The following is a 14,755-nucleotide window of genomic DNA, read 5'->3' as shown; positions in this document are numbered from 1 at the left end:
ACGACCTTCCCTATGCCTTGGTTGAAACTCAAGCTACTATATTTGCAGATGATACTACAATTTATGCAGCAAGACAATCGGTTCAACAGGTACAGCAAGCTTTGCAAGGAGATTTGGAGATTATCAGGAAATGGATTTGCCAAAACAAAATTGCTTTAAACACCAAGAAAACCAAAGTTATGTTGGTCTGTTCAACTAGGAAAAGGCCAAAACAGCATGGGATACAATTAAGTATGGGAGGAGTACAAATTGAAGAAGTGGCAGAAACCAAACTACTGGGAGTGCAGCTAGACAACTGCTTATCATGGTCATCTCAAATAACTAATCTATGTCAAAAAAAAATATTAAAACAGCATGCATAATCAGAAGGATAGCTAAATATTTACCAGGGAAAATCCTTCAGCAAATAACACAGGCATTGGTTGAGAGTCAAGTGAACCATTGTTCGGTGGTCTGGGGAAATGCATCATCTAGTGAAGTTAGGAGGCTGCAGAATGCACAGAATAAAGCAACAAGGATTGTTTTAAGGTGGAGATATGGTTCTTCTGTTGCAGTCATGCGCCGTGTTCTTGGTTGGTCATCAATCGACAAGATAATTGAAAAAACATGCTTATCTTATTTTATAATATACATCATTTAAAACGGCCAAGTTCTATTCACAACGGTATTCAGTTGGTAAGAGACAGACATTCTGTAAATACTAGGAATAGATTGTCCACCATCTATGCGTTATCCAGAAAGAAAAAAGAAATGGGCAAAATAACATTTCGATTTAGAGCAATAAAGAAATTGAATAAATTAACTGAACAAACTAGAAACCTTTCAATATATAAGTGTAAACATAATTTAAAAACCATTTAAATATAGTATATAGAAATGTTGTGGGACTATAGTAGATGAAGAATCAATATTATTTTAGATTGAGTATTTATTGGGTCATTATGCTGTGTATTATGTATGTTTGTAATAGTGTGTTATATGTGAAAGTGTGTTTGTATTATAAATTGTATTTTAATGTTAAGGACTCTTGGAAGATTAGTCCAAATGGGGACTAAAAGAGATCCTAATCAAATCAAATCTCATGGAAATGTGATTTATGATTGTGATATTCCAAACGGGGTACATTTCTGTTAGATTGGCAGTATTTTGAGCAACATTGATGAGCATGCTTCTACTTGTTAATACTCCTTCTTGGAGACCAGGCAGTCTGTTCTGTAGCCTATTGGGGAGAAAGTCACTCTTCACTCTGTTGTTTGTCTTACTTCCTGTCCCTTACCCTGGAACTAACTGTTCAAGTCAAAAAGGATGGATTGGTGGAATAGTACATCCTGTTTATTCCTGATCCGGAACAGCCCTCCAGACAGTAGCTAACAAACACCATCTGGTAACACTTTGAAGCCGACATAAGAACTGCATAACAACTTCATATAACGCATACATAAACAGTAGGCTACATAAGGATTTTCATAAATGCTCATGTCAACAACTGCAAGTTGATACTTCCTTTGTCACAATTTCATTTGTGTTATATATGGGCTATGATTGTGTTATGTATGGGCTATGATTGTGTTATGTATGGGCTATGATTGTGTTATGTATGGGCTATGATTGTGTTATGTATGGGTTATGATTGTGTTATGTATGGGTTATAAATGTGTTATATATGGGCTATGATTGTGTTATATATGGGCTATGATTGTGTTATGTATGGGCTATGATTGTGTTATGTATGGGTTATGAATGTGTTATGAATTTGGCTATGATTGTGTTATGTATGAGTTATAAATGTGTTATATATGGGCTATGATTGTGTTATGTATGGGCTATGATTGTGTTATGTATGGGTTATAAATGTGTTATGTATGGGCTATGAATGTGTTGTGTATGGGTTATGAATGTGTTGTGTATGGGCTATGAATGTGTTGTGTATGGGCTATGATTATGTTATGCATGGGCTATGATTCTGTTATGCATGGGCTATGATTGTGTTATGCATGGGCTATGATTCTGTTATGTATGGGTTATGATTGTGTTATGTATGGGTTATGTATGGGCTATGATTCTGTTATGTATGGGTTATGATTGTGTTATGTATGGGCTATGTATGGGCTATGATTGTGTTATGTATGGTTTATGATTGTGTTATGTATGGGCTATGAATGTGTTATGTATGGGTTATGAATGTGTTATGTATGTGCTATGAATGTGTTGTGTATGGGTTATGTATGGGCTATGATTGTGTTATATATGGGCTATGATTGTGTTATGTATGGGCTATGATTGTGTTATATATGGGCTATGATTGTGTTATGTATGGGCTATGATTGTGTTATGTATGGGCTATGATTGTGTTATGTATGGGTTATGAATGTGTTATGTATGGGTTATGATTGTGTTATGTATGGGCTATGAATGTGTTATGTATGGGTTATGATTGTTATGCATGGGCTATTATTCTGTTATGTATGGGTTATGATTGTGTTATGTATGGGCTATGATTGTGTTATGTATGGGCTATGATTGTTATGTATGGACTATTATTCTGTTATGTATGGGCTATGATTGTGTTATGTATGGGCTATGATTGTGTTATGTATGGGCTATGAATGTGTTATGTATGGGTTATGATTGTGTTATGTATGGGCTATGAATGTGTTATGTATGGGTTATGATTGTTATGCATGGGCTATTATTCTATGTTATGTATGGGTTATGATTGTGTTATGTTATGTATGGGTTATGATTGTGTTATGTATGGGCTATGGTTATGATTGTGTTATGTATGGGTTATGTATGGGCTATGATTCTGTTATGTATGGTTTATGATTGTGTTATGTATGGGCTATGAATGTGTTATGTATGGGTTATGAATGTGTTATGATTGTGTTATGTATGGGTTATGTATGGGCTATGATTGTGTTATGTATGGGCTATGATTGTGTTATGTATGGGCTATGAATGTGTTATGTATGGGCTATGATTGTGTTATGTATGGGCTATGATTCTGTTATGTATGGGTTATGATTGTGTTATGTATGGGTTATGTATGGGCTATGATTCTGTTATGTATGGTTTATGATTGTGTTATGTATGGGCTATGAATGGGCTGTGTTATGTATGGGTTATGAATGTGTTATGTATGTGCTATGAATGTGTTGTGTATGGGTTATGTATGGGCTATGATTGTGTTATATATGGGCTATGATTGTGTTATGTATGGGCTATGATTGTGTTATGTATGGGCTATGATTGTGTTATGTATGGGTTATGAATGTGTTATGTATGGGTTATGAATGTGTTATGTATGGGTTATGAATGTGTTATGTATGGGTTATGAATGTGTTATGTATGGGTTATGAATGTGTTATGTATTTGGCTATGATTGTGTTATATATGGGCTATGATTCTGTTATGTATGGGCTATGATTCTGTTATGTATGGGCTATGATTGTGTTATGTATGGGTTATGATTGTGTTATGTATTGGCTGTGATTCTGTTATGTATGGGTTATGATTGTGTTATGTATGGGCTATGAATGTGTTATGTATGGGTTATGATTGTTATGTATGGGCTATTATTCTGTTATGTATGGGTTATGATTGTGTTATGTATGGGCTATGATTCTGTTATGTATGGGCTATAATTGTGTTATGTATGGGCTATGATTGTGTTATGTATGGACTATTATTCTGTTATGTATGGGCTATGATTGTGTTATGTATGGACTATTATTCTGTTATGTATGGACTATTATTCTGTTATGTATGGGCTATGATTGTGTTATGAAGTTCTTATGTAGCTATCATTCAAATCAAGTGTTATCACTCAGCATATCCTTTTTGATTTGACGGTATCATTTACCCAGCAGTACCTGTCGGTGTTACGTAGTGCCATTTGTTATCTTCTAGTCAAATTAAATGTTATTATTTATGGGTACAGGTACAGGTAGTAGCATACCCATATGGGTATGGGTACAGGTAGTAGCATGGCTATATACAGGGGGTACCGAGTCAATGTGCAGGGGTACAGGTAGTAGCATGGCCATATACAGGGGGTACCGAGTCAATGTGCAGGGGTACAGGTAGTAGCATGGCTATATACAGGGGGTACCGAGTCAATGTGCAGGGGTACAGGTAGTACCAAGTCAATGTGCAGGGGTACAGGTAGTAGCATGGCTATATACAGGGGGTACTGAGTCAATGTGCAGGGGTATAGGTAGTAGCATGGTTATATACAGGAGGTACCGAGTCAATGTGCAGGGGTACAGGTAGTAGCATGGCTATATACAGGGGGTACCGAGTCAATGTGCAGGGGTACAGGTAGTAGCATGGCTATATACAGGGGGTACCAAGTCAATGTGCAGGGGTACAGGTAGTAGCATGGCTATATACAGGGGGTACCGAGTCAATGTGCAGGGGTACAGGTAGTAGCATGGTTATATACAGGGGGTACTGAGTCAATGTGCAGGGGTATAGGTAGTAGCATGGCTATATACAGGGAGTACCAAGTCAATGTGCAGGGGTACAGGTAGTAGCATGGCTATATACAGGGGGTACAGAGTCAATGTGCAGGGGTACAGGTAGTAGCATGGTTATATACAGGGAGTACCGAGTCAATGTGCAGGGGTACAGGTAGTAGCATGGTTATATACAGGGGTACTGAGTCAATGTGCAGGGGTACAGGTAGTAGCATGGTTATATACAGGGGTACTGAGTCAATGTGCAGGGGTACAGGTAGTAGCATGGCTATATACAGGGAGTACCGAGTCAATGTGCAGGGGTACAGGTAGTAGCATGGCTATATACAGGGGTACTGAGTCAATGTGCAGGGTACAGGTAGTAGCATGGCTATATACAGGGGGTACCGAGTCAATGTGCAGGGGTACAGGTAGTAGCATGGTTATATACAGGGGGTACTGAGTCAATGTGCAGGGGTATAGGTAGTAGCATGGTTATATACAGGGGGTACTGAGTCAATGTGCAGGGGTACAGGTAGTAGCATGGCTATATACAGGGAGTACCGAGTCAATGTGCAGGGGTACAGGTAGTAGCATGGCTATATACAGGGGGTACTGAGTCAATGTGCAGGGGTACCAGGTAGTAGCATGGTTATATACAGGGGGTACCGAGTCAATGTGCAGGGGTATAGGTAGTAGCATGGCTATATACAGGGAGTACCAAGTCAATGTGCAGGGGTACAGGTAGTAGCATGGCTATATACAGGGGGTACTGAGTCAATGTGCAGGGGTATAGGTAGTAGCATGGTTATATACAGGGGGTACCGAGTCAATGTGCAGGGGTATAGGTAGTAGCATGGTTATATACAGGGGGTACTGAGTCAATGTGCATGGGGTATAGGTAGTAGCATGGTTATATACAGGGGGTACTGAGTCAATGTGCAGGGGTACAGGTAGTAGCATGGTTATATACAGGAGGTACCGAGTCAATGTGCAGGGGTACAGGTAGTAGCATGGCTATATACAGGGAGTACCGAGTCAATGTGCAGGGGTACAGGTAGTAGCATGGCTATATACAGGGGGTACTGAGTCAATGTGCAGGGGTATAGGTAGTAGCATGGTTATATACAGGGGGTACGGAGTCAATGTGCAGGGGTACAGGTAGTAGCATGGCTATATACAGGGAGTACCAAGTCAATGTGCAGGGGTACAGGTAGTATGGCGCTTGTAGCACGCCAGGGTAGTGGGTTGCGTATAGGTAGTAGCATGGCTATATACAGGGGGTACTGAGTCCATATAGGTAGAATGTATGCACACATGACTGTAAGTAGTGTCATTTGGATAAGGGGGTACGTCAATGTGCTAAATGGCTATATATTATTATTATTGAGTCAATGTGCAGTGGGGGTACAGGTAGTAGCATGGCTATATACAGGGGGTACTGAGTCAATGTGCAGTGGTATAGGTAGTAGCATGGTTATATACAGGGGGTACTGAGTCAATGTGCAGGGGTATAGGTAGTAGCATGGTTATATACAGGGGTACTGAGTCAATGTGCAGGGGTATAGGTAGTAGCATGGTTATATACAGGGGTACTGAGTCAATGTGCAGGGGTACCAGGTAGTAGCATGGTTATATACAGGGGTACTGAGTCAATGTGCAGGGGTACCAGGTAGTAGCATGGTTATATATACAGTCAATGGGGTAGGTGAGCATCATATACAGGGGTGTCAGTGGTACAGGTAGTAGCATGGCTATATACAGGGGTACTGAGTCAATGTGCAGGGGTATAGGTAGTAGCATGGCTATATACAGGGGGTACTGAGTCAATGTGCAGTGGTACAGGTAGTAGCATGGCTATATACAGGGGGTACTGAGTCAATGTGCAGTGGTATAGGTAGTAGCATGGTTATATACAGGGGGTACTGAGTCAATGTGCAGTGGTACAGGTAGTAGCATGGCTATATACAGGGGGTACTGAGTCAATGTGCAGGGGTATAGGTAGTAGCATGGCTATATACAGGGAGTACTGAGTCAATGTGCAGTGGTACAGGTAGTAGCATGGCTATATACAGGGGGTACTGAGTCAATGTGCAGTGGTATAGGTAGTAGCATGGCTATATACAGGGGGTACTGAGTCAATGTGCAGGGGTACAGGTAGTAGCATGGCTATATACAGGGGGTACCGAGTCAATGTGCAGGGGTACAGGTAGTAGCATGGCTATATACAGGGGGTACTGAGTCAATGTGCAGGGGTATAGGTAGTAGCATGGTTATATACAGGGGGTACTGAGTCAATGTGCAGGGGTACAGGTAGTAGCATGGCTATATACAGGGAGTACCAAGTCAATGTGCAGGGGTACAGGTAGTAGCATGGCTATATACAGGGGGTACTGAGTCAATGTGCAGGGGTATAGGTAGTAGCATGGCTATATACAGGGGGTACTGAGTCAATGTGCAGGGGTATAGGTAGTAGCATGGCTATATACAGGGGGTACTGAGTCAATGTGCAGGGGTACCAGGTAGTAGCATGGTTATATACAGGGGGTACTGAGTCAATGTGCAGGGGTATAGGTAGTAGCATGGCTATATACAGGGGGTACTGAGTCAATGTGCAGGGGTACAGGTAGTAGCATGGCTATATACAGGGGGTACTGAGTCAATGTGCAGGGGTACAGGTAGTAGCATGGTTATATACATGGGGGTACTGAGTCAATGTGCAGGGGTACAGGTAGTAGCATGGTTATATACAGGGGGTAGTCTGAGTCAATGTGCAGGGGGGGGTATAGGTAGTAGCATGGTTATATACAGGGGGTACTGAGTCAATGTGCAGGGGTACCAGGTAGTAGCATGGTTATATACAGGGGGTACTGAGTCAATGTGCAGGGGTACCAGGTAGTAGCATGGCTATATACAGGGGGTACTGAGTCAATGTGCAGTGGTACAGGTAGTAGCATGGCTATATACAGGGGGTACTGAGTCAATGTGCAGGGGTATAGGTAGTAGCATGGCTATATACAGGGGGTACTGAGTCAATGTGCAGGGGTATAGGTAGTAGCATGGCTATATACAGGGGGTACTGAGTCAATGTGCAGTGGTACCAGGTAGTAGCATGGCTATATACAGGGGGTACTGAGTCAATGTGCAGTGGTACAGGTAGTAGCATGGCTATATACAGGGGGTACTGAGTCATTGTGCAGGGGTATAGGTAGTAGCATGGTTATATACAGGGGTACAGGTAGTAGCATGGCTATATACAGGGGGTACTGAGTCAATGTGCAGGGGTACAGGTAGTAGCATGGCTATATACAGGGGGTACTGAGTCAATGTGCAGGGGTATAGGTAGTAGCATGGCTATATACAGGGGGTACTGAGTCAATGTGCAGGGGTACAGGTAGTAGCATGGCTATATACAGGGGGTAGTGAGTCAATGTGCAGGGGTATAGGTAGTAGCATGGTTATATACAGGGAGTACCTAGTCAATGTGCAGGGGTACAGGTAGTAGCATGGCTATATACAGGGGGTAGTGAGTCAATGTGCAGGGGTATAGGTAGTAGCATGGCTATATACATGGGGGGTACTGAGTCAATGTGCAGTAGGGTACCAGGTAGTAGCATGGCTATATACAGGGGGTACTGAGTCAATGTGCAGTGGTACAGGTAGTAGCATGGCTATATACAGGGGGTACTGAGTCAATGTGCAGTGGTACCAGGTAGTAGCATGGCTATATACAGGGGGTACTGAGTCAATGTGCAGTGGTACAGGTAGTAGCATGGCTATATACAGGGGGTACTGAGTCAATGTGCAGTGGTACCAGGTAGTAGCATGGTTATATACAGGGGGTACTGAGTCAATGTGCAGGGGTACCAGGTAGTAGCATGGCTATATACAGGGGGTACTGAGTCAATGTGCAGTGGTACAGGTAGTAGCATGGCTATATACAGGGGGTACTGAGTCAATGTGCAGGGGTACAGGTAGTAGCATGGCTATATACAGGGGGTACTGAGTCAATGTGCAGGGGTACAGGTAGTAGCATGGTTATATACAGGGGGTACCTGAGTCAATATGCAGGGGTACAGGTAGTAGCATGGTTATATACAGGGGGTACTGAGTCAATGTGCAGGGGTACAGGTAGTAGCATGGTTATATACAGGGGGTACTGAGTCAATGTGCAGGGGTACCAGGTAGTAGCATGGTTATATACAGGGGGTAGTGAGTCAATGTGCAGGGGTACAGGTAGTAGCATGGCTATATACAGGGGGTACTGAGTCAATGTGCAGTGGTACAGGTTAGTTGATGAAATTGAATTAATATGTACATGTAGGTGGGGTAAAGTGACTATGCAGAGATAATAAACAGAGAGTAGCAGCAGTGTAAAAACAAAGGGGGAAGGGGGGTCAATGTAAATAATATAATAATAATAATATATGCCATTTAGCAGACGCTTTTATCCAAAGCGACTTACAGTCATGTGTGCATACATTCTACGTATGGGTGGTCCCGGGGATCGAACCCACTACCCTGGCGTTACAAGCGCCATGCTCTACCAACTGAGCTACAGAAGGACCATATGTAGCCACTTGATTAACTGTTCAGCAGTCTTATGGCTTGGGGTTAGAAGCTGTTTAGAAGCCTTTTGAAACTAGACTTGGAGCTCCGGAACCGCTTGCCATGCGATAGTAGAGAGAACAGTCTATGACCTTGTCATCTATCAAGTCTGGAAATATGTTGGGAATGTGAGGAGGAGATGCTAGTGTCTGGCTGTAGGAATGTAGGGGGAGGCGAGGAGGTGATAGTGTGGTCGACCACACTAAGGAAAATAAGGTAATTCCAGCTCTTTTAAGTCAGATTCATCACTGGTTTAGTGTCAAGTAGCTCCAACCACATTTCTTCCTGCTTTCATAAATGGCAATCGAACCATAAGGTACTGAGACAATCAACCATCATACATACAGGTACCAACCACAGACCCATGCCAGCTGTGATTCTGTATGTGAACTTCTATTACCATAGCAACACTTATTTATATATATATATATAATCCTAATCAACTATAGGATTAGAGGTCCTAATACACTATATATACAAAAGTATGTGGACATCCCTAAAAAATTGGTGGATTCGGGCTATTTCAGCCACACCCGTTGCTGACAGTTCTATAAATTTGAGCACACAACCATGCAATCTCCATAGACAAACACTGGCAGTAGAATGGCCTTACTGAAGATCTCGGTGACTTTCAACGTGGCACCGTCACAGAATGCTACCTTTCCAATAAGTCAGTTTGTCAAATTTCTGCCCTGCTAGAGTTGCCCCAGTCAACTGTAAGTGCTGTTATTGTGAAGTGGAAACGTATAGGAGCAACAACGGCTCAGCCGGTGAAGTGGTAGGCCACACAAGCTCACAGAACGGGACTGAAGTGCTGAAGTGCTGAAGCTGAATCAGCCGTCTTCTGACGTCAGCACAAGAACTGTTCGTTGGGAGCTTCATGAAATGGGTTTCCATGGCCGAGCAGCCGCACACAAACCTAAGATCACCAAGCGCAATGCCAAGCGTTGGCTAGACTGGTGTAAAGCTCGCCGCCGTTGGACTCTGGAGCAGTGGAAACGCATTCTCTGGCGTGATGAATCACGCTTCACCATCTGGTAGTCCGAAGGACGAATCTGGGCTTGGCGGATGCCAGGAGAATGCTATCTGCCTGAATGCATAGTGCCAACAAAGGTTTTTTGGAGGAGGAATAATGGTCTGGGGCTGTTTTTCATGGTTTGGGCCCCTTAGTTCCAGTGAAGGGAAATCTTAACACTACAACATACAATGACATTTTATACACTTTGTTCTTCCATCTTTGTGGCAACAGTTTGGGGAAGGCCCTTTCCTGTTAACAGCATGACAATGTCCCCGTGCACAAAGCAGGGTACATACAGAAATGGTTTGTCAGTGATCAGTGTGGAAGAACTTGACTGGCCTTAACAGAGCCCTGACCTCAACCCCATCAAACACATTTGGGATGAATTGGAATGCCGACTGCGAACCAGGCCTAATCACCTAACATCAGCGCACGACCTCACTAATGCTCTTGTGGCTGAATGGGAGCAAGTCCCTGCAGCAATGTTCCAACATCTAATAGAAAGCCTTCCCAGAAGAGTGGAGGCTGTTATAGCAGCAAAGGGGGACCAACTCCATATTAAAGCCTTCCCAGAAGAGTGGAGGCTGTTATAGCAGCAAAGGGGGACCAACTCCATATTAAAGCCTTCCCAGAAGAGTGGAGGCTGTTATAGCAGCAAAGGGGGACCAACTCCATATTAAAGCCTTCCCAGAAGAGTGGAGGCTGTTATAGCAGCAAAGGGGGACCAACTCCATATTAAAGCCTTCCCAGAAGAGTGGAGGCTGTTATAGCAGCAAAGGGGGACCAACTCCATATTAAAGCCTTCCCAGAAGAGTGGAGGCTGTTATAGCAGCAAAGGGGGACCAACTCCATATTAAAGCCTTCCCAGAAGAGTGGAGGCTGTTATAGCAGCAAAGGGGGACCAACTCCATATTAAAGCCTTCCCAGAAGAGTGGAGGCTGTTATAGCAGCAAAGGGGGACCAACTCCATATTAAAGCCTTCCCAGAAGAGTGGAGGCTGTTATAGCAGCAAAGGGGGACCAACTCCATGTTAATGTGTCAGGTAGCCTGGTGGTTAGAGCGTCGGACTAGTAACCGGATGGTTGCTGGATCGAATCCCCGAGCTGACAACGTAAAAATTTGTCGTTATGCCCCTGAACAAGGCAGTTAACCCACTGTTCCTAGGCCGTCATTGTAAATAATAATTTTTTCCTAACTGACTTACCTAGTTAAATAAATAAATAAATAATAAAATATTTTTTTTAAATTAAAATGATTTCGATGAGCATTGTATCAAATTCATGAATCACACTGCACAGGCCAACACTAGATTTCGCCAATCAGAGGAAGTTAGGGACAGTGGCTCTCGATTGGCGCAGCGGTCTAAGGCGTCACTACAGACCCTGGTTCGATCCCGGGTTGTATTGGCCCAGCGTCGTCCCGGGTTAGGGGATGGTTTGGCCGGGTAGGTCGTCATTGTAAATAATAATTTGTTCTTAACTGACTTGACTAGTTAAATAAAGGTGAAATAAAATAACTTAAAAAATCAGCAGAGTGTGATATTGACAGTAGAGTATATTAGTTACCTAGTAATTACATGTTATTCCACTTGGCAGTGTGTCTTGTTGAAAGGTTATTAATGTGTATTTCCTACAGCGTACAGCCCTGACTGGCCTGCTCAAAGCTCAGTGTCAGACATCCAAGTAGATTTGCCTATATGTGTGTTTCCCCCTGGGCTAGTGTCCATCTTCAGGGGCTATGTCTCAATCTAGCTGGTCCTCCAACTCCCATCATCCACCCCCTGTGGACTATCTTTTGTCCATGTCTTCATCATCTTCCTCCTCTTCAGAAGGAGAGATACTACTCAGGTTGACAGCTAATGTTGGCATGGTCCTATTATGTCTTTGAGGACAGGAAACCCTTTGTGTGAGAGGATGTCTCTCTGAACTCTCACTCTCTCTACCTCTCCCCTCCCTCACTCTCTATCTCTCCCCTCCCTCTCTTTTTCTCTCTCTTCTATTCTCTCCCCCCTCTCTCTCTCTCTCTCTTTCTCTCCCCTCACTCGCTCTCTCTCCCCTCCCTCACTCTCTATCTCTCCCCTCCCTCTCTTGTTCTCTCTCTTCTATTCTCTCCCCCTCTCTCTCTCTCTTTCTCTCCCCTCACTCTCTCTCTTTCTCTCCCCTCACTCTCTCTCTCTCTCCCTCCCTCACTCTCTCTCTCTCCCCTCCCTCACTCTCTTTCTATCTCTCCCCTCCCTCTCTTTTTCTCTCTCCTATTCTCTCCCCTCTCTCTCTCTCTCTCTCTCTCTCTCTTTCTCTCCCCTCACTCTCTCTCTTCTCTCTCCCTCACTCTCTCTCTTTCCCTCCCTCACTCTTTCTCTCTTCCTCCCTCTCTTTTTCTCTCTCCTCTATTCTCTCCCCTCTCTCTCTCTCTCTCTCCTCTCTCTCTCTCTCTCCTCTATTCTCTCCTCTCTCTCTCTCTTTTCTCTCTCTCCTCTATTCTCTCTCTCTCTCTCTCTCTCTCTCTCTCTCTCTCTCTCTCTCTCTCTCTCTCTCTCTCTCTCTTTCTCTCCCCTCCCTCTCATTTTCTCTCTCTTTCTGTCCCCCCTCTCTCTCTCCCTCTCTTTCTCTCCCCTCCCTCTCTTTTTCTCTCTCTTCTATTCTCTCCCCCCTCCCTCTCTCTCTCTCCAGGGGCTGTGAGACCAGACTTTACCCCAGAGTTAGGGGAGGATGCAGTGACGTCAGTGACCGTGTCCCCTGCCATCCCTACCCTGACAGAGGAGGAGCAGGAGGAGCTTCGAGGGGAGCTGCTCAGGGTAACCTTTCCTTAGACCTAAAGAGTTTCTTTAGTATTTTCTCCCACTACGTCTCATCAGGTATCCCTGTTTTTCTCCATATCTCTCGAAGGTGGAGGATGAGATCTTGACTCTGTCTCAGGTGCTGGCAACTAAGGAGAACCAGTTGGCAGACATCAAGAGGAAGCTGGGCATCACTCCTCTCAACGAGATCAGACAGAACCTCAGCAAGAGCTGGCACGAGGTCACCACCTCTACAGCGTACGTGGCACACACACACACACACACACACACACACACACACACACACACACACACACACACACACACACACACACACACACACACACACACACACACACACACACACACACACACACACACACACACACACACACACACACACACACACACACACACACACACACACACACACACACACACACACACACACTGTTCTGCAGAGTCAGTTCTTACATGCTGATTAGTCAGAGTGAATTAATGTGTACATACTTCTCTCTCTCTCTGTCTCTCTGTCTCTGTCTCTCTCTCTGTCTCTCTCTCTGTCTCTCTCTCTGTCTCTCTCTGTCTCTCTCTGTCTGTCTCTGTCTGTCTCTGTCTGTCTCTCTCTCTCTCTCTGTCTCTGTCTCTCTCTCACCGATACAGCTATAAGAAGACGTCTGAGGGCCTGTCCGTGGCCGGTCAGAAGGCCACAGCAGCCTTCAACAACATGGGCTCAGCCATCAGCAGGAAGTTTGAGGATGTCAGGTGAGGCACACACATTACATGGCACCCTATTCCTTTTATAGTGCACTACTTTTGACCAGTACCCAATGGGGTTATGGTAAAAATATAGTGCACTATATAGGGGCCTGGTCAACAGTAGTGTACTATATAGTGAATAGAGTTCCATTTCAGATGCACGTAAAGGCAGACTCTTTTATACCCCAGAGAGAAGTCGTCCACCCTACCCCAGTCACCTTTACCCTCTACCCCAGTTATCTCTACCCCAGTCACCTTTACCCTCTACCCCAGTCACCTTTACCCTCTACCCCAGTCACCTTTACCCTCTACCCCAGTCACCTTTACCCTCTAGCCCAGTCACCTTTACCCTCAACCCCAGTCATCTCTAGTCTCTACCCCAGTCACCTGTACCCTCTACCCCAGTCACCTGTACCCTCTACCCCAGTCACCTGTACCTTCTACCCCAGTCACCTGTACCCTCTACCCCAGTCACCTGTACCCTCTACCCCAGTCACCTGTACCCTCTACCCCAGTCACCTGTACCCTCTACCCCAGTCACCTGTACCCTCTACCCCAGTCACCTGTACCCTCTACCCCAGTCACCTGTACCCTCTACCCCAGTCACCTGTACCCTCTACCCCAGTCACCTGTACCCTCTACCCCAGTCACCTGTACCCTCTACCCCAGTCACCTGTACCCTCTACCCCAGTCACATCTACCTTCTACCCCAGTCACATCTACCTTCTACCCCAGTCACCTGTACCCTCTACCCCAGTCACCTGTACCCTCTACCCCAGTCACATCTACCTTCTACCCCAGTCACCTGTACCCTCTACCCCAGTCACCTGTACCCTCTACCCCAGTCACATCTACCTTCTACCCCAGTCACCTCCACCTTCTACCCCAGTCACCTCCACCTTCTACCCCAGTCACATCTACCTTCTACCCCAGTCACATCTACCTTCTACCCCAGTCACCTCCACCTTCTACCCCAGTCACCTGTACCCTCTACCCCAGTCACCTGTACCCTCTACCCCAGTCACATCTACCTTCTACCCCAGTCACCTGTACCCTCTACCCCAGTCACCTGTACCCTCTACCCCAGTCACCTGTACCCTCTACCCCAGTCACCTGTACCCTCTACCCCAGTCACCT

The 14,755-nt window shown here is 44.7% G+C and overlaps 1 protein-coding gene across 5 annotated transcripts in view; it reads left to right on the top strand.

Annotated features, from left to right (window-relative positions):
• LOC124043184 (tumor protein D52-like) overlaps positions 1-14,755 on the top strand; it is a 41,561-nt gene that overhangs the window by 18,738 nt on the left and 8,068 nt on the right. For 4 of the 5 annotated variants that reach the window (XM_046361468.1, XM_046361467.1, XM_046361465.1 and 1 more), the window contains exons 2-4: positions 12,753-12,877; positions 12,969-13,117; positions 13,523-13,624. In XM_046361468.1, the coding sequence (XP_046217424.1) occupies positions 12,753-12,877; positions 12,969-13,117; positions 13,523-13,624 (376 nt within the window). Of the gene's footprint in view, positions 1-12,752; positions 12,878-12,968; positions 13,118-13,522; positions 13,629-14,755 lie in introns of those variants that run through there. The other variant, XM_046361469.1, reaches the window with a different exon arrangement.

The sequence above is a fragment of the Oncorhynchus gorbuscha genome, linkage group LG09 (genome assembly GCF_021184085.1).
Source record: "Oncorhynchus gorbuscha isolate QuinsamMale2020 ecotype Even-year linkage group LG09, OgorEven_v1.0, whole genome shotgun sequence".
In the NCBI taxonomy this organism is placed as follows: domain Eukaryota; kingdom Metazoa; phylum Chordata; class Actinopteri; order Salmoniformes; family Salmonidae; genus Oncorhynchus; species Oncorhynchus gorbuscha.
This window is presented reverse-complemented; position numbering and strand designations above follow the sequence as displayed.